The 19,749-nt window shown below is 46.7% G+C and overlaps 1 protein-coding gene across 7 annotated transcripts; it reads right to left on the minus strand.

Moving 5' to 3' along the window:
- Window positions 1-1,687: 1,687 nt before the first annotated feature.
- On the minus strand, window positions 1,688-19,059 carry LOC309704367 (glutamine-rich protein 2). 7 transcript variants are annotated; one of them, XM_082529471.1, is made up of 18 exons: window positions 18,489-19,059; window positions 15,306-15,386; window positions 14,300-14,377; window positions 14,109-14,171; window positions 13,047-13,455; window positions 12,366-12,454; window positions 10,100-10,384; window positions 9,360-9,482; window positions 8,245-8,313; window positions 7,834-7,998; window positions 4,684-4,802; window positions 4,199-4,264; window positions 3,996-4,097; window positions 3,758-3,922; window positions 3,350-3,497; window positions 3,128-3,239; window positions 2,729-2,839; window positions 1,688-2,441 (listed from the first exon to the last, which is right to left on the minus strand). In XM_082529471.1, the coding sequence occupies exons 1-18, from the start codon at window positions 18,813-18,815 to the stop codon at window positions 2,311-2,313; spliced, it is 2,643 nt and encodes an 880-aa protein (XP_082385597.1). In that variant the 5' UTR covers window positions 18,816-19,059; the 3' UTR covers window positions 1,688-2,310. The 7 variants fall into 7 exon arrangements, with proteins under 7 accessions (XP_082385597.1, XP_082385598.1, XP_082385601.1 ...); XM_082529472.1 differs by having other exon boundaries at window positions 10,115-10,384; window positions 18,489-19,058; XM_082529475.1 differs by lacking the exon at window positions 10,100-10,384 and adding an exon at window positions 12,194-12,256 and having other exon boundaries at window positions 18,489-19,058.
- Between the last annotated feature and the right edge of the window lie 690 nt (window positions 19,060-19,749).

A 19,749-nucleotide genomic window follows, 5' to 3' on the forward strand; every position in this document is an offset into this window, starting at 1 on the left:
GACCCATGTTCCTGTTCATCTTAGCCGATATGATGCCTGACAGGAGCTTCCATGTAGTACTGAGGCAGGTTATTGGTCGGTAGTTGGAGGGGACCGGTCCCTTCTTGGGGTCCTTGGGGATCAGGACCGTCCGGCCTTCAGTTAGCCATTCCGGGTGTCTTTCGTTAACTAGCAGCTGGTTCATTTGTGCTGCCAGACGCTCGTGGAGTGCAGTCAGCTTCTTCAGCCAGTAGGCGTGAACCATGTCGGGCCCTGGTGCTGTCCAACTCTTCATACTGGAGACCCTTTCTTGGATATCTGCCACTGTGATGGTTACTGGACCCTGTTCAGGGAGATCGCTGTGGTCTGCCCTCAGATCCTCTAGCCACTGAGCATTGCCGTTATGGGTTGCATCCTTCTCCCATATGCTCTTCCAGTATTGCTCCGTCTCCAGCCTTGGTGGTGCTGTTCTCTTATTGTTCCCTTGCCACTGAGAGTACACCTTTGCTGGTTCTGTGGAGAACAGCTGGTTTATTCTCCTGCCTTCTATCTCTCTGGTGTACCTCCTCAAGCGGCTGGCCAAGGCTGTGAGTCTTTGCTTGGCAGTTTCCAAGGCCTCAGGTATGGACAACTTGCTGTATTTCTTAGGCACCTTATTTGTCGCACCTTTCTGCAACTCCGTTAGTTGGCTAACCTCTCTCCGTGCTACTTTGATCTTGCCCTCTAGCCTCCTTCTCCATGGAGGGTACTGCCCCTTGTCGCTGTTCAACTTGTAGCCAAGCATCTCACTGATCACTGCTGCCGTATTGTAGATCAGCTTGTTAGTGTCGGTAATCGTGGTTGTAGGTATTGCCCGTAGTGCTGCATTAACATCATCTAGCAGACCTTCTGAGGGTACTTCACGTAATCTTGGTAACCGGCTACGGGGGATCCAGGTTTCAAGCTTGGCCATGATCCTATTTTTCAGGTCAGTTCCTCTCGCACTCAACGATCCTTCTCCTATCGCACTTGGGGCTATGTACCCAATCTCGGGTGGGGGTGATGATATCTCCCCCCTGACCTGGCGTCCTGACTCCTCCTTGCCGTAGCATTTGTGTTGTACCTCGTCAATCTCTAGCTGTGAGAGCAGTCCCTTCTTTCGAATGTTGGAACACTGAGCTACTAGTTGTTTCGCCGTCATTGTGGATGTTGGGTATCGAAGAATCCATAGGTCCCTCATCCTATTCATGTAGCCCCTTCCGCCGGGGTTACTTGCGTAGTAGCATTCCAACAACGCCCTGTTTTCGTCCCTTGCCCACCGATGCCTTCTTGTTCCAGTAGCCCACTTTTCGTCAGGGTGCCCTGGTTCCTCAACACCTGACGCGGACCTTGTTGATCCGGGCGACGTCCGAGCCGGCATGCCTTCATATTTATCTGTCTCGCTCATGTCTGCGGTAGGCTTGCTTAGCATAGGGGGTCTAGCCTTAGGACCCTTACTGGATACAGACGCCCCAGGCAGGAATCGAACTTGCGATCCTCTGTTCCAAAGGCGTGTAGTTTAACCACTACGCTGGATAGCGTAGTGGTTATATATATATATATATATATATATATATATATATATATATATATATATATATATATATATATATATATATATATATATATATATATATATATATATATATATATATATATCTATATATATATATATATATATATATCTACACACAAGGTTTTCTGAGGAGCTTTGAAAGAAAAGCGTCTGGGTGTCTTTAAGTTTCCAGAAGCTTCTTCAGTTCTAAGAGCGACCGGTGGAGAGTCCCAGACTTTAAGTCCTATGGGACTGTCCCCATCTAATCACACGAGCTAAGGTGAGTAAATGGGTGTGGAGGTGAAAGAAAGGTAAAATAATTCTATACCTCCCCTGACCTTCTTGAAGCCTTTTAAAGACTATTGATTATTTCAGTAATCAATAGTTGATCAGGTGGTTTGATTAAGAGGGAATCCTCTGTTTTTCAAATAAACATACAAAGACCATGTTCAGACAGACTCGGTGACGTTTTACTGTGAATTACATCAAAAGGATCCTTTAAGATAAAACGTTAAACGTGGCTCACTTATGATAAATAACATCTGTTTGATGTTTAATATCTGATGTTCTAAAAAGTGATTAAATTCACACTAAAGTTTATTATCTGTTAACAACAATATTCAAAGTGAAAAAATAAGTACAGAGCCACATCACGGGGGGTTCTGGGATGTGTAGTCTGGACGATAAGCAGGAGGAGGTTACCCGAACCTCTGTCTGCACTCGCAAACTAAACACAACATGGAGGCAGACGCTGCCCCCTACAGGTTGAGGGGCTCGTTGCTTGGAGGCTCTGCGGTGCTGTCAGCCGCAGCTGAACCCTGAGCGATGGAGCTCTGAGACGCACAGCCCAGAGCCGAGACGGGCCAATCACGACCGGAGCAGCTGGATGCTGGAGAGGAAGGAGAGGAGGAGGAGCCAGGTTTGTGTTTGCAGGACATTTAGACATCAGATGAATAAGCAACAGACACTCAGGCGCTCTGCTGTCGACACAGAAGGATTCACTTCAGTTTAAACTTTAAAGGTGGAGCAGAAACAACAGACACTCCCAGACCTCCCTCACCCCGGCCACCTCCTCCTGCTACTCTCCGGGGGAAGAGATCGAGGTGTTCCTCACCTTCTTAGCTTCTTTTGTTTTAACTGGTACTGATGACACCTTTACCTGCGTGAATGACTCACCCGAGCGGCTGCACGCTGCGCTCCTGGGACTGCAGGGCGGATGAAGAGGAGTGCTGGGTCCCACCTCCGGAGAGGCAGCAGGCTTGGCTTTGTCCTTACTCTTATACACGCCTGCAGACACGGAGCAGGTGGAACATGTGACCAAAGCGAAGAAGAACAAGCACTGCAAACCTGGAGTCACCATGACAACCAGGTGTCATTGTTGTGTGTTCACAGCAGCGCTGTCAGGCTGCTTCTTTTGGAATTTTTAACTTGAACTCCGTGCAAACGTCTGCTGGAGTCGAGCTTCAGGTGTTTGCTGGGGGTTGTGTTGTGTAGCCTGTGTGTTATTCAGATGTGAGTATTTTTCCCTCGGAGTGTGACGCAGCGTTAGTGACGTGTGATGGATTCAGAGTTTACCGTCTCTGGTGGGGATCGTTGGCAGTTTAGTTTCTGAGTTCCTGCAGGCCGGGACGTTCAGGCGCCCTTTGTAAATGCGCCCATCCAGTCCAACGATATCCACCTCCTCCGACTGACCCACACACACACACACACACACACACACACACACACACACTGTGAAACCTCAAACAGACCTTTAAGACCTCGCTGCAGTTTCAGGCCCGTTTTCCTCAGACGTACCTGCATCGCACCGTCCACCTCACCGTGGAGTTTTGTGTACTGCGGGCCGCCACGGCGCTGGCTGCCTGCAGCGTTGGTGTGGTGACTCCCGCCGCAGCTCCGCGCCGCAGCCAGGTGACCGTAATCCGTCAGCTCAGATATGCGCTCGCTGCCCGAGGCGTGAGGACAGAGAAATGGAACGGTGATCAACACAGAAATCACAGATCTGCTCACTGACCTCTAATGACGTCATCATCATGTACGTGCTGATTTTCTGTAGCTTCACCTCAGAAACGCTGCAGAACGGTAACGGCAGCACTGAGGTTCAAACTCAGTGATCGAGTGAACGCATGAAATTACAGTCTTGCTCTTTCCACGTTAACCCTGTAGCAACCGCAGACTTTAAGCTCCACCCCTGCCCTGACTCACTGCTGGCCTTGCGCTGTGTTCGTGCCATCGCCGTGCTGCGGCCGTCCCTGCATCTCTACGCTCTCTATCTGCCTGCACGCGGTGACGCGGCTCCTCTGAAGCCGCTCCCTGCTCCTGCACGCCTTAGCTGCCTCGTACCTGCAGCGGTTGGTGCCTGGCTGCTGGCTGAGGCGGTGACAGGGGCTCATCAGAACAGAAGACACTGAGGAGCCTCACCATGTGTGTGCAGGTAACTCACCTCCGGTAGTGCTGGCGTAACTGCTCCATGGTGTAAACGGTGAACGGCCGGATGGACTTGTGCGAGGGGAATGCAGGAAACGAGGGCAGCGTCACCAGATGCCTTTAACCCTCAAAGAAAAGGTACAAATGTAGGAGAGGGGAGGAGTTCAGACAGCAGCTCAGAGGTTTGGGTCACGTACTCTGTGAGAGGCGTTCACTCACGGTCCGGGCGTGTGCTTCACGATGGGCCGGTCGCAGGAGAGGCAGTGGAATCTCTCCACGAGCTGTCTGGAAATAAACACAAGAACAAATCTTCAGTGCTTCTCAGCCCTTCACCTGCTGCACATATTTAAAATGTTCTGAAGACATTCATAAAAAATGCTCCTCCTTCTTTGTTACCTCACGTGTCTGATTCAGACGAAATCTGAACAAACACTGTCTGCAGATGTTTCAGTCAGACGCTAATTATGGAACATTTAGCAACAAATGACATTCAGACCAAAGCCAATAATGTTAACAATAATAATAATGTTAGAGACATATATCGTCTGTCAGAGCAGCTGTGCGTGACTGACAGGTCAAAATAATCCTTCAATTCATCCTATCTCTGTTAGCCCCTCCCTAAAAGCCCTCTTTCTCCTGATTGGATCTCCTGGAAGCACCTGTGATTGTGAGCTGTACTGCGTGTAAGAGTGCAGTGTTCTCACTTCCTGATCCCGGCGGCGTCCTCGTACTCCGGCGCCGCCTGAGCCTGCAGCTTCTCGTGGATGCTCCTCCAGCGATCCTCCAGCTGCTTCTTCACAGAGTCCAGCTCGATCCGGTTCAGCTGCAGAGGGACCAGATCAGAACCATCAGATCAGAACCATGACTCTTATTTTAAAATCAATTCTAGAAAACTTCTAGCATTCATAGTTTCCAGTAAATTATAAAAATATTTCCACCTTCTTTTGGTTTTCTTAATAAAAACAACAACACCTTGACTTTGAGGTCACTGAGATTCAGATCTTTTTTTTTGTCCCGTTTGGATCTTTAGCCGTCAGAATCGTTGTCTGAAGGCCAAGAAAGATGCCAAGAGGATTTACTTTACCAAGTGGATCATCATGGCCTTGCCATATTGGTCCATTTGATTGACCTTTATTATAATTATGTATTTATTTTATTTTATTTTCAGTTGTTACAGACGGGACAGACATGACTGGGGGATAGGACAGGGAGAAAGAATGAAAGAAAGAGAGGGAGAGAAAGAAAACCAGAGGAGAAAACAAACAACAAAGAGCAACATAATAAGGGAGGGGAGACAGGAGGACAAAGGAGGGGGGAACAACTACGCTGTAGTGCCTCTTCACCTCACTGTGCAATACCTTTGTTAATAGTCAACGGTGCAATAGACTCAATACTTGAAATGTGCAATTCACTTGTATTTTTATTTTTATTCCTATTTATTCTATTTATCCCCTTCGTATATTTTATTTATATATGTCTCTGTATTTATATGTGTGTGTGTGTGTGTGTGTGTGTGTGTGTGTGTGTGTGTGTGTGTGTGTGTGTGTGTGTGTGTGTATAATATTCTGTTACTCTGTAACTTCTGTCGGTGCTGTGCTTTTGGAAACCGAATTTCCCAGAGGAACCCACCCGAGGGATTAATAAAGTTTTATCTTATCTTAATAAATACAGCACCATCACAATAAACTAGCTAACAGTAGCTAACAGTAGCTAACAGTAGATACTAAATATTACATGTTATTGTGCAGCACGCAAGATGGACACTGACATTTACTTAAAATTTTTGAGGCAACACTTTTACACTTAAAAATATTGAGTAGATTGGAAACCGGTCAAACCTGTTCAATATACTTGATCAATTGAATAACTAAAGCTTAAACATATTAAGTTGAAATGAATAATTGTAGTTTTACACAAACATGAAAAAATTGAGTAAATAACACTGACATGCTTGGTCATGTAACTGTAAATATAGATGTCAGTTAATCCAAAGTTTTGTTCCATTTACTTCATATTGTAAACTGAACGTGATCAAAATTGTACTTAATATTAAATATGGTAACTGGCCTGTATTTGTACAGCGCTTTACTTTGTCCCTATGGACCCCAAAGTGCTTCACACTACATCCACACATTCACAAGCTACACTGTAGCCACAGCCGCCCTGGGGCGCACTGACAGAGGCGAGGCTGCCGGACACTGGCGCCACCGGGCCCTCTGACCACCACCAGTAGGCGACCGAGACTGTTGGTGCCGGGGCTCGAACTGGCAACCTTCTGATTACAAGATTCAAATATTCAAATATGAATGTTATTGTATTTCACTGGTAGTCTAAGTCTGAAAAACCAGACAAACTAATATGTAGTTGTGTTTTTCATAATACATGTATGAAAGATGACCACATGTTAGACATTTTTCCAAACAAAATTTTATTTTCATAAACATGGCAAAAAATCAAAATAAACAAGCACTAAAAAGACAAGAGCCTTTCCCCTTTCAGCTCAAAGCCTCACATACCTGAAGGATGAATGTCAAACCAGGAGCGCAAACACAAACGCTCAGAGTATTTAAAAAACACAATGAACGAAACAATGGAAAAGGCTCATGGTACTCAATTACTCTACGTTATCATGTTTTACTTTTCAGTTGTAGTTGCTGACAATAAATAATATTGATTTGAATAATTAATGATTTTAGTACAAGATACTGATGAGTATAGATACATATTTCTCAAATATTTTGATTAAATGTTAAACAAAAATATTAAGCACATGTAAAGAAGGTATTCTGTGAACCACATACTGAATTTTTTGTCTGAGATAAATGTAAATAAATACCTTAATTTAACACAAACACATACGTTAATGTTTTAGACATTTATTTCAACTTATCAAACTCAAATAATTACTAAAAGGATATTCATAGATTTGATCAGGCTCATCTAACTTATATTTATAGTGATGTTTACTAAAAGCCTCTGAATTACTTTTTAGAGTGCAGCGCACAATGTGCTTTGAGGCAGCAGCCAAGAAAGGTGTAGTTTGTGTCTGCGAACACCTGTGTGGATCAGCACGCTTGTATTCCAAAGGTTTCTCCATGTAACGATCTGCTAGGGAGTGTGGGGAGCCATAGCCCCGTCCCCCAGGGCATGAACCAGGTATGGAGGAGATCCAGGCCCCAGACATCCAGAGGCCCCCAGAGTACAAGGACCCAAGGAGGACCACCAGGGGGGCAACCGTGCCACCCTCCTGGGAAGAGCTGAGGAGAGCCCCAAACAAGAGGTCACCCAGCAGCCACGGAGCAGAGGCCAGAGGTGTTGCAGTGACGTGCCCGCGGGCTCTGCCAGCAGTGAGCTGAGCCAGAGAGGACTGAGCTTCAGGCCCAGAGGCCTGAGGGCACCCCACCCCCTGGAAGGGGCCCAGCCGGGCCACAGGCGCCAGGCCCCGCCAATCAGCCACCAGGAGTGAGTCGGTACATACATGAGCGCCCAGCCCCAGACACCAAGAACCACCAACACACCAACGTCTGAGGGCATCAGCCACCAGCAGGGAGTGTGGTGAGGGGAGATGGTTCCCAGAGAGGCGGAGTCTGAGACCCAAGCTGACATATAGACACAGTCTGAGATCTTTAACAGATGCTCCTGTGGTGTTAATTTGAAAACCCTACATCACACATGTGACGCCCCGGATCAGCCTGTTATGACCGAAGCGTAAAATCTCCAATACTGCAGCTTCTGTCACAGCTGTAGCAGAGACGTCGTCACGATTTAAAGACAAAATATGTTTTTAAATTTAAACCCATTACCCTTCCCTCTGATCTCGGATCAGTTTGAGTTTGCAGGCGTGGCTCTCCTACCTTACACTCCATCTCGGTGGAGAGCTTGCCCATGAGTTTGTGCCAGTCCTGCTCCTGACTCGTCACCTTGTTCAGCAGCTCGTGGAACATCCCGCTCAGCTGCTCCGTCACCGAGTCGAGCTGCAGCCGGCTCACTTTCCCCTCCAGGGCCGATTTGTCTGCTCTCTACGGGCACAGAGGGAGAATCGGGAGGTCAACGGCGAGAAGGCGGAGGCCGACAGGTGTCCTGAAACAGTCGCCTCACACACATCTCAATCAATCAATCAATCAATCAATCAATCAAGGCTTTATTCGCCACATGCAGGTTGCCCTGCAGTGAAATGGAGGGACAGATCACACCCAAACATCTGAAACTAAAGCAGGTGAGTCTGACTCCTCCCACAGGTGGGAGGTTAAAATGAGCCAACTCACGATTTCACTCTCGACCATCTGCTTGTCGGCCTTGTTCACCTCCAGCTCCTCCGTCGTCTTGTAGAGCTCCTGCAGAGACGAGAGTCCGTCAGCTCGTCTCCTCAGCTGTTCAATTCAACTTTTACATTTTTAGAAGAATGACAATAAAGACAAAATATGTACGGATGAAAAACTCTTTGGATAAAAGCAGTTTCGGGAGCAACCTGCAGTTTGAATCTTAAATGACTGTTTCAAGAACTCTTTCTTGCCGTCACGTGTCGCACACGGCGCAGCACCTCCTACCTCTGCGGTTTGTTCTGGTGGAGACGTTTGAGTGGAGCAGTAAGTAACAGCGTGGTCTCACACTGGTTTCTTTTTGGTGCATTTACACCTTCAATTAAAAGTAAAAAGTGTCATCACAGTTCATATTAAGATGCTGGTTTTCTACACCGTTATATTTGTGCCACAAAACCAGCCAATCACAGACTTGGATGCACAAAAATCTGATTGGTTGTTTTGGTCTCCAATCAGCTCAAAATGACGAAATGCAATATCCCAGAATCCATGTCGTCCAGACATATCTTAAAGTTTATTTTGTGACCCAGACAGAGTAATATTTCAAACTCTGCCACTGCCTCGCTTGAGTTCTGGACGACATGGATTCTGGGATATTGCATTTCGTCATTTTGAGCTGATTGGAGACCAAAACAACCAATCAGATTTTTGTGCATCCAAGTCTGTGATTGGCTGGTTTTGTGGCACAAATATAACGGTGTAGAGAAAGAGTTGAGCGCGCACGGGCAGAAATGTTGAGAGCACGAGCGACACATTGCGAGCGAGCGCAAAAACTGAGCGAGAGGGGCTGCTGTGTGTGTGTGTGTGTGTGTGTGTGTGTGTGGATAATAGCAAACACTGAAATACATCTTTTGCACGCAGGAATGAATTTTGTTCACTCAAATTTAGCTTTTCTTTGCTCAAAATTTCTCCTCAAAATGCAACACTTGCACCTGCAAATGTTTTTTAAGTGCGCTCATAATAGTGGCACAAAAATAACGCCATCGTTTTTTTCCTGTTGTGTGATGCTGTGGTAGCTGAGACTGAATGACGTGCGACGAGGAACGCGCTGCATGTTTTACCTCGATGTGTCTCTGCTTGCGTTTGCTGTCTTCGTGCAGCGATCTCATCGTCTCGTTTAGCTTCTTACAGTCGGCCTGAAGCTGCAGCATCGCCTGCTGCACGCCGTTCACCAGCTCCACGTTCTGACACACACACACACACACACACACACACACACACACACACACACACACAGAAGGAATCAGAGATCTTCCTGCAGACAGCTTAACCCCGGTGTATTCTGTGTATATCGGAGCAGTGACGTTTAGTTTCCAGACGAGGTTCCAGGACTTTGACCTCCCCTTTAACATCATCTCCTGGAGCACCTCTGGGCCACTTCCACCACTGCTGCTATTTTTAGATCACTTCCTGGCAGTCCATCCAGACCTCGTACCCTGCACGCTCTGCGGTTTCATCAAAAACCTCAAACCCTGCAGACTTTTGATGCGTCTGCAACAATCTGCAGTTTACGGCATCTCAGGTGAGGACCGCATCGCTCACAGTGTTGAGCGTCACGAATCTGTCCACCAGGAAGAGCCAGCTAGAACTTCCTGTGGTGTCTGAGGAAGAACATCATGAGGAAAGTTGTGAGATTTTTAGCCACCTACAGTACTTAGACTGTGAGTTATGGAGAGATCTAAAAACAGCAGCCAAGGTAGGAGCAGCTTGGACGTGACCTTAAAAGGTAAAAATCAAAGTCAGGTGTTTTCAGCACTCTCTTAAACCCAGCGTGCAGATCTGAAATGTTCCCTAGCTTCACCCTGCTCTGGCTTGCCTCTCGGTCCTGCGGCGGCCCTTCTCTGGCTCCGCCCTGCTGCTGGATCAGTCTGTTCACTGCGTCCTGCAGCTGCTGGTAGTGCTCGAACAGAAAGCTGAGCTTCTCTCCAATGTTTGTTGTTCTGGCATTCAGAGCTGACCACTCTTCGCTCTGACGGACGCTCGGACCACCACTCTCCGCCTGCACGGCCTCATCGCATAGACTCGTGGACAGCTGAGATGTGAAGGACAAGATTGTGTCCTCCAGTGTTCCCCGCAGGTCGTCCAGCTGAGGTCGGAGGGCAAAGAACTGAGATTAGGCTGATGCATGTCGCCTGAAACACCAGGGCATCTTTGACTGTTTCTCTGTTTCCTCTGCTCGTGCTTTGTCTGGAATGTTTTCAGACTCACAATGTCATTTGAGACTTTTTTTACAGTGTGGAAATCTACATGATGTCTCCTGCATGACATTCAGGAAACAGACGCCACCTACAGGTAAACACCTGACACCGAAAACTAAAGACGCGGCTCCTTGACCAAAACAAACAACTTTTCTGATATTTTTTCTGATTGTTTTTTCCAAATGTGCCAAGCATAACAAAACTCCTAAATTATGACTTCGCTATTTACACGTGTGCTGCTGTTCCGTTCCCTCCCTGTAGGTGGCGCCAGTTTGCCTCCTGAGCTTCAGCACTTCCTGCCTGACCTGACGTTGTAGCTGTTGGTCTGCCGCTTTCTCCTCACACTGAGTCTGCTTCACGTCCTCCTCCAGCCACTGCACACGCGTCCTGGACACGAGGGCGCCATCATGAAAGCACAACGACTAAAGTGACCCGGGTGAATAAAACTCCTGACAAGTTTCGAAAGACTAAAAGGAGCCCTGATTCAGCGCGTTTAACGAGTTTCTCTCTGCAAGTTGGATCATTCTCTTCCAGGCAGCTCAAAAAATGATGTCAGAAGAAGAAGTGGCCAGAAATGCACGCAATGATGCTACAAACTGCATCCCACTAGTGTTTCCTCTGTGACAGGAAAGACTGATCGTGTTTACACGTGAACATGAAACCGACCTGATAACAAAGTCGGTGAATTCTTGTGAATTCATTATAAAATAACAGTTTTAGGTCTAGTTTCTGTCAGGCGCCATCATCGTTGTCACCACAACACCGCCCTCGTTTAGGCTGTAAAAAAAATCTGTTTTATTTATAAAGCTCCAAATCCCAACAACAGTCGCCTCGAGGCGCTGCAGGAGTGCTGGTTCAGGAGCTCTTGGCTGATGAACTCGGTCTTAAAGGACACTGACATTTAACAACTCCGGCTGCAAAGGACGAAATAACTGCTGGTGATGCGAAGTGGGCGGGGCCAGAGTTAAACGCATACACAGATCCTCTCGCCTCCGTAGCTGCGACTGCCTTCGTGTTGCAGGGGCAGTTTGAGTAACATCCTCAGTTACATCACGTTCACGCTTCTCTCACTGCCCTCAGCTTCAAGCCAAGACTTCGAAATTTTTCAAACTTTTTTCTCCTAAATTTGCCATTTTTTCTCTAAACAGTTAAAGCGAGCTTAAAATAGCTGAGCTGGTGTTACTACAGGAAGCTGTATATGTATATTCATGGTCAGGGCTCCTTTTAAAACTTCTGTCGGGTGATGTAAAACTGGCTCTCCCTCCTGTGTGTCTTTACCTGAGGTGGGATATTTGCTCTCTGAGCTCTCGGTAACCTTCGCTGTCTGAACCCACTCTTCTGCAAACCTCTGACTCCGCCCTCTCCGAAGCTTCCTTTTGCTCCAGCCTCTCTGAATCTGCCTTTGACTTCACCCTCTCTGACACTTCTGGCTCCGCCTTCTCCGAAGCTTCTGACTCCGCCCTCTCTGAAGCTTCTGACTCCGCCCTCTCTGACACTTGTAACTCCGCCCTCTCCGAAGCTTCCTTTTGCTCCAGCCTCTCTGAATCTGCCTTTGACTTCACCCTCTCTGACACTTCTGGCTCCGCCCTCTCCGAAGCTTCTGACTCCGCCCTCTCTGAAGCTTCTGACTCCGCCCTCTCTGAAGCTTCTGACTCCGCCCTCTCTGACACTTGTAACTCCGCCCTCTCGATAGTTACCTCGGAGGCGCTTTCTTTGTGTGGGCTCATCAGGCTCATGAGCATGTCCTCCAAGGCGTCCAGCTTCAGACGGACAAATTTAACCATCAGAGCAGACAGACAGGAAGTGACACGGCAGCGTTTGTGCTGATGTTTGAGGAGGAGAGGGTTGTTCCGGTTGGTTCTTACTCACCTTTCCTCGGTCGCTCATCAGGCGGTCTATCAAACCTCTCTGCTCATTTAGCTGATCCATCAGGTTACTGAACGCGTCTCCATGGGAACCTAAATGTTCAACATAACATCAGCATCGCAGTCTGGGAGCAGAAATCAGATGCTCTAAAAGTGCTGAAATTCTCATTCATTCCATGAAGTTTGAGCTGTAATATGTACAAATAATAGTTACAGGATAAATTACAGTAATTACTGTAAATACCTATAAAAGTTTACTTGAACTTTTACCACTGGGGGCAGTGTTTTACCAGGAGGGGTGTTACATTTTTGGGATGTGTGTGTGTTCTTTATACCCGCTCCCTCAAGAAGTGCTCTCGCTGACGTACTAGGTTAAAGAAAGACTGCACCACCTTGTGGTACAATTAGGCATTACACACAAGTGTGGCCACACAACAACAGATGTTTCGGGCACAAACTCATAGCAGCTGTTTCTTCACATTCTGCTGATAGATTTTTGGGAGGCTAAGACATTTTTAAACAAAATAATTTGTAAAAACATTTAAGAAAGATAAAATAAAATCAAAGGTTGGTGCAGCTCTAATATATTCTTCATGCTATGACTTCAGATCTCACACTGTGATCTGAACACTTTAAATGAGAGCTGTGTTCATGAGAGACTTTCTAACAGCTTGTATGGCGTCACCTTTGGTGGCGATGAGCTCTCTGAGCTGAGCCAGCTGACTCTGGTCTGCCTTTCCTTTCTCTAACACCGCTACGTGAGCTTCCACCTGGACGAGCCTCTCCTGCAGCTGGCTCACACTCCTCAGGGCCTCCACTGCCTCTGTGGATGGTGTGGAGCAGTTGGAATCTGAAGCTGGAGGTTTACCAGCAGAGTCTGCTTTAACACCAGCCTGTGGAGGCGGCCCTGACTGGACCGAAGAGCACTCGGATTTATTTGGAGAACTTGGAGCTGCTGGTCCAACGGTGACCTTGTTGGGGTGGGAGGAGGGAGGTGTGCTGCTTTGAGGAGGTTCGGTGAGGTCACTGCCGGAAGGCGAGGAGGTTTGTTTGGCTGCCACGAGCTGATTATCGACCCCTGAATCTCCAGGCTCCTGTGAGGAAGTCCGAGACAAACACTCTGAAACTGCAGACAAATATCAACACTGTACTCGAATCCATACCGCTGGTCAGGAACACAGCAGGGAAGGGCAGCCAATCAGAATCAAGCTGATTTAGTGGGAGTGGAGCTTGTTTCAGGGAAAACTCTGGAGCTGCACCAAAGCTCGGGTGAGATTAAGAAGGATCATTATGAACCTCTTAATCACACAAAGCAGAGGCCAAGCATAAAAACATGGAGCTGGGAGTGAGCCGCAGAGGTTCTTCAATAATAAACAGACGGGTGAAGATCAAATTAACCCCAAAACAGAGACGTGTGATATGGATGGTTCGAATAAAAACAGCAGAGCTGGGATTTTTATTTTTTTCTCTTTGATGCCAAAGAGATCAGATTCCCATGAACATCTGCCCCAACTTAATCTAAATTTGATTAAAGAACCTTCTTTAAAAGCAAAATTTCATGTCACATCCGCCTGTTTGGCTTGTTGCCTCTTGTTTCTTGATAAATAATCACCTGCTGAGGCCTCAGCTCGGCTCTGCACACAAACATGGCTGCTTTCCTTGACACTAAAATAACTTTAGGACTCTAAACATCTGGCTGTAAGCTCGTCTGTTTCTGATGAAACACAAGTTTCTGTTTCTTTCTCACCTTCTGGAATTTTTCTGTCTCGCCCTCTCTGTTGCCGGGTAGAACTGCGTCCCTCAGAGATTTCTGTAACAACAGTGAAATCACGAGGTTTGGGCATGTCCTCATTAAACTGTCAGAATTACATTATTACACAGAAGCCAGTAGCCAACAGTTTAAACAGTGTCACATCCTCCCCTCAGACAAACCCTCACCACAGTTTCCTCCAGAGCGTCCACACGGTGGCAGCAGCTCTCCACCCGAGCGGCCGTCCCCAAAGCGTCACCGACCATCTGAACACAGGACAGAGGGAGAGATCAGAACATCCCACGAATCCACATCCAGCATCAGCTGAGCTCCATCGCCGAGGCCTGAGGGCGAGAAGACGCTGAAAATACGGCGTGGCTCAGAATCAGCGTGTTTCCCTGCAGAGCCACTAAAAGTCAAACATACATGAAATATTTGCTATGATGATGAGCTCTTTTCTTCAGCTGAACATTGACTGAGACTTTTGGACAGCAGAGAAACTTTCTGTGGTTCAGATTCATAAATCTATCCAGTCAGACCAGAACTTTTTTTCTGACAGTTTCTATTTATTGTTTTATTTCTAGTTGCAGGTTTCTATTCTACTTTTTGTTTATGGAGCTTTATTATTCTGCGTATTTCATTTTTTCTGTTAAACTGGGCTCCTTTATTGTGTGTCATGTTTTACCACATTAAAATGTTTCATTTTGTTTATTTGAGTGATGCCGTTATAAGATGTGTCTAATATTACTTCTGTAGTAAATTAAGTATATCTAAATAAGTATAAAGTAGAAATAAAGTATATCAGGCTCTTTGAGTTTTCTGACTGACTGTTTGATTTCTGATTATTGAAAGTAGAAGCACTTCCATAAAACCTGGATCAGAGTTTCATAGAATAAGTTTGAAAAATTAAACATAATTAAAAATGTTTAATGAATTTGGCCCGATCTCACTCCAGATGGTCCTGCGGGCTGAAGAGGAGCGGGACCATCTGGTTTGTGGTCAGCAGCGTCCGTACGTGGAGCTTCATCAGAGCAGCTTGGAATCGGTGCAGGTGACAGAATCTGTCCCAGCGTTTGTGATTTTTTGTTTTTGCTCTAATTGACTGTAATCATTTGAAAACGTTTCAGTGTTATTTCTTTGTGCTGTTTGATCGGTCGTGGTGTTTGCGGTGTGTTTCGCTGTGCACGGCCCGACCTCGTGTTGCTGCCAGAGCTCCTCCATCTGCCCCTTCAGACGCTCGTTCTGCTCGTTCAGGTCCAGGATCAGCCTCGTCGACTGCAGACACAGCACACAGCTTCGAATCAGTACGCCGCACATTTTCACTACAAAAAAACTGCTTCTCATCCTGGAGGTGTGTAAAAGGTGACGCCTGGTGGTTTTCTGCTCACCGATTGGCAGAGGAGTTGTCACAGGAAGTCAGATGTGTGGGTGGGGGCGTGTCTGTTCTGCTGTTTCACTGATCTGGGAGATTTTTAAAACTGGTTTTTCTTTCTTATCTCGCATCTGGTCCTGCGATTTGTGCTGATGTATGGATTAGATATAGATTATGGATGATCTGGATGAATACTGGCGCTGTCACAGCAGCGGTTGCTGATGCCTGGGTTAGTGGTACAAGATGCTGGACTCATTTTCTGTGGATGTCCATGTGTGGCAGTGACGTACATTATGAAATAACTGCTGTAGTACAATAATTGTCCAATAATGAGAGAAATCATCAGAATAGGGAAGCTGATGTGCTCTGATGTTGTTATTTTTTTAATTTAATTTGATGGATGTAGCGTGAAGTGCGTTGGGTTGATGATCGGCTCTTTGACCTGCGGGTCATTTACACTTCCTGTGGGGGTGGCGTGAGGTGTGTTGCAGAGCAAACGGACACGGTTCGATCTGTCCTTTCACGCCGAAGCAAAGGAAATTCCTGAGCTGTGTGCGAGCTGCTGTTTAACTTGTGTCAAATGTGCCGAGTGATGCATGGCGACCCCCCACGGCTCGGGCCTCAGTGACTCAGAGCTGGTTAATGAGTGCAGCCTCACCTTGTGTCCGGGGTCATCGGGACGGTTCGAACACTTTAAAACAAATCACATTCCCATACAGCTAATCCGGATTCTTCATTACGCTTTGGGAAAACTCTCCCGCTGCTTGGTTCGCTTTCAGCACCAAAGCTACCTGCTCAGCTTTACGACGCTCATGCTTTGGTATAAAACACAGACTCTGATTCGCTGCTTTCTGGGATGACTTTTGGCTAACAAGGCTGCTGTGCAGTCCAACAAGTCTGAGCTCCAGTTTGGGTGAAATTTGAGGATTTTAATTGGATGTTACCGAGCACTGATCAGCAGGTATCCAAGTCAGTGTGATGCTCCTGTGCAGTCTCCCACGCTGCTCGCTCTGGAACAAATATGGTCTCTTCTGGCAAAAATGAGACCAAAACCAGCAGGTCACATTAGCTTTGTCCATCATTTATCTACAGTCTATGTTATGGCTGGTGGCGGCCTTTAACTCAGCACAACCAAAATGTTCAGAAAGCAAAAACTCAATCAGTAAATGGAGAACATTATGAAATCATCATTAGATGAAGTCCTATCACTTGCATATCCAAAATATTCATAACCGCTTCTCTAAATAACGAGAACCTGCTGATGTCTCTCAAACTGATTTAGGAAAAAGACTCGCCAACATGGCGGAACAGTTCTGTGAGGGCTCCGAGCTCCGTCTGTGTTCTGGTTACACTCCAGCCTCGTTCAGATCAGTCACTCATTAACTAGAACCCCCCCCAACCCCGATGCACCAAAAGCCATGTTCAGGTAAACAGCTGTCTGTCAGATTAATGGGTGATGCCTGCCGTCCGGCCTTTCACATGGAGAACACACTGAGGTCATGCAGCCGGATGAAGAGGGCGCGCCAGCAGAAACAGCAGCTGACCCGGGCCGAGCCCACAGAGGACATGAATGATTCAGCCGCACCTCCGTGCACCTGCTCGGTGTCCCGCTCTTCACCTGAGAGCTATTCATCCCCTGACAACCAGAGGCATCTCTGCAGGGGACTAATTACCCCCTATCACGCAGAGAGGAGAGTGCAAGGCGGAGGAGGAGGGGAAGGGGGAGGCAGCAACGTGTGAACCACAAACACCTCCGACCTTTAACGTCCTCCACGCTGCATGACGTTTTTAAGATCAAAATGTTGCTGGGCGGCCTGATGATGATGTATGTGCTCATCTGCCGGCGGCAGCTCTGCAGAAACCTGAACGGGGACACTCCGGGGTCATTTGAGATGTCAGGGTGGCGCCCATCTCCCATTGTGCTCTGCTCTATCATCAGCGGCTTAGTAATATGCTGAAATGTTCACCACTGCAAGCCAGACATGGAAGAAGAGAAGAAGTCGCTGGGCCACGGTCAGGGGCAGCGTCATATAGTTATCTACAGTGTGTCGTCTTTACTGACGCTTTATTGTTTCTTTATTCTCACTTTGTGCAGGAAAACAATACCTATTCACTAAAAACAAACAAATGTAGTCTTTTAGCTCGTCTCTGAACATTACTGCATCACCCACCACATCAGGCAACAGCATTGGCACTGATGTTCGGTGTCTCGAAAAACAAGGATTTCTTTCTTTTTAAGATGCAAAAAAGGCGACAAAACCACCAAAGAAATCAGGCGCACGCACGTTTACAGGTGTCAGCGCAGTTAAAGCGGCCCAGAGCGCAAAAATGTGATGATTGTTTAATACATGGTACCAACAGGCAGACCACGACAGTAGTGTGGTGTCACCACATCATACTGCCTGTTAATCACTGTTACACGTCCACGCTGCAGATGTTAATAAAGTTGCGTTCTCAGCACTGCCAGAAAAGGAGCATAAACTGAGGAACTGTTGTTTTTTAAGCAGACAGTAATTTCTAACAATTCATCAAACACAGGACAGTGACTGCAGGTTATGGATGTTACACTGGTGCCCAGCACACTGTGGGAACCATGGTTATTACTGGGTGGCCATTGGTTGTGAGGTCACTGAGGTCAACCTCGGTAATTTGATTTATTGGAAACGGGCACCAAACCTTTCTTTACTTCGAAAACTCTGTGTTCAGGTGGTTGGGATGACACATGACGAACGATAACTGGTTTGTTTAAGAGTGAATCAGAGCCACTGAGTGGGTGACTTTGCCTTCCTGCTCATTTAACTTCAGGTGAAGGAATATTTCTGTTTTATTATTTTGTTTTGTTTATGAACACAGTGTCATCGAGCACAAGGTTTCTCCATTTAAATGTATGAAGTGTATGAATTTATATTTAATCTTCCACTGATTGTATATCATCATACAGATTCTGATGTATTTCTCAGTGATCACAGGTGGTTTTTCTTTAAGGTGGTCTTTGAGTACTTCACCTTAGAGAGGCCGTCCTCACATGTCTGGATGCGGGAAAGGAGGTTCAGCTGGTCGGGGACCGGGCCCGGGCATGAGGGAGTCGCTGCCCGATTCTGGAAGTCTGTGTCCGGCTGAACCTCCACCTGAACCTCCTTCTCTGCCGCCGTGAGATCAGGGCTCCAATAACCCGGAGAGGAGTCCCTCCACCGGGTCTTCACCTCCCGGAGATTCAGCTGTTTCAGCATGGCGAGGAGCAGCGAGTGGAGGGCGCCGAAGTTCACGGAGGACTTCTGGGGGGTCCCGATGGATAGGTTCAGCAGGTCGTACAGACTCACCTCCTCCGACATGTTTGACGGACCGTTAAACCGTTACCGTGAAGCTAACGTTAGCTCAAACCTTAGCTACTCAAGACCCGGTATTTATAATAAAAACAATTACAAGTGTCAGTGGTCTTTCCCTAGAGTCGGTTTTCCGGTGTTTCAGCCAGACATCCCACCAGCGGCGGTAATCTCGGGTTTGTGCTGGAATCTCGTCACGTTCAACAGAAAACAGCAACCCCCACTTAACAAGCTAGCCATATTTGCCGGATGCACAAACGCTGACCTCTCAAAATAAAGTTTGAATGCAAACTAAAACCCGTATTGTGGAAACAAAAATCTTAATCATGCTAACATGACCGGTTTTATTATATAAATATGCAGATTAGCGCCACGTCTTTCGGCTCTGTTGTGAATCTTGCCAGCAATATTTACCAGTTATACTTTTATTGTTAAGACGGTAACCGGATGTGGTGTTGACCGTTTACTCTTACTTGACGTCGCGTCGCGCGGCAGTCCCACGTTGGAAAGCTCGTAGCATTGATTGTTGCCAGGCAACAAGCAGCCCTAAGGCTGTGTTGAGGAAAAGCGGATTTCTGAGAGCTCTCGAATGGAAACGAAAGCACGTCCGGGACTATTTTAGGATGAGTTTATTTTTTTTAATCGTTTTTAGTTTACACTTCACTTTTATCTTCAGTTTCCAGCTTTACTTCGCTTCCACGGAGAAACTGATTGTTGAGTTTTTGGTTTGTTGAAAATGAGATTTAATCACTTGCATCAGGTTTTCGTATTCTTTTATGTGGCATGGGTAGGATTTGTCAGGGGAGCTATTTAATGAGTATCATAATAAAATGAACAATAAAAGGACATATTTGAAGGCAAATAACTCGCAGCCAAAGTCTCTATAAGTAGAGAAGAAAAACACAGACTCACATCATCACCGTCTGCTCTGAAATCACTGTGA

Source organism: Aulonocara stuartgranti, assembly GCF_965226115.1.
Source record: "Aulonocara stuartgranti genome assembly, chromosome: 4".
In the NCBI taxonomy this organism is placed as follows: domain Eukaryota; kingdom Metazoa; phylum Chordata; class Actinopteri; order Cichliformes; family Cichlidae; genus Aulonocara; species Aulonocara stuartgranti.

Bases quoted from the DNA above. Each gene is read 5' to 3' on its own strand.
- LOC309704367 (XM_082529471.1), bottom strand. From the start codon at position 18,815: ATGTCGGAGGAGGTGAGTCTGTACGACCTGCTGAACCTATCCATCGGG. The intron at 9,483-10,099 runs GTGAAGCTAGGG...TGTGTGTGTCAG, and splicing joins GAGAGGCAAGCCAGAGCAGG to AACGTGGAGCTGGTGAACGG. The intron at 4,098-4,198 runs GTGAGTGAACGC...TGAGGGTTAAAG, and splicing joins GTGAAGCACACGCCCGGACC to GCATCTGGTGACGCTGCCCT.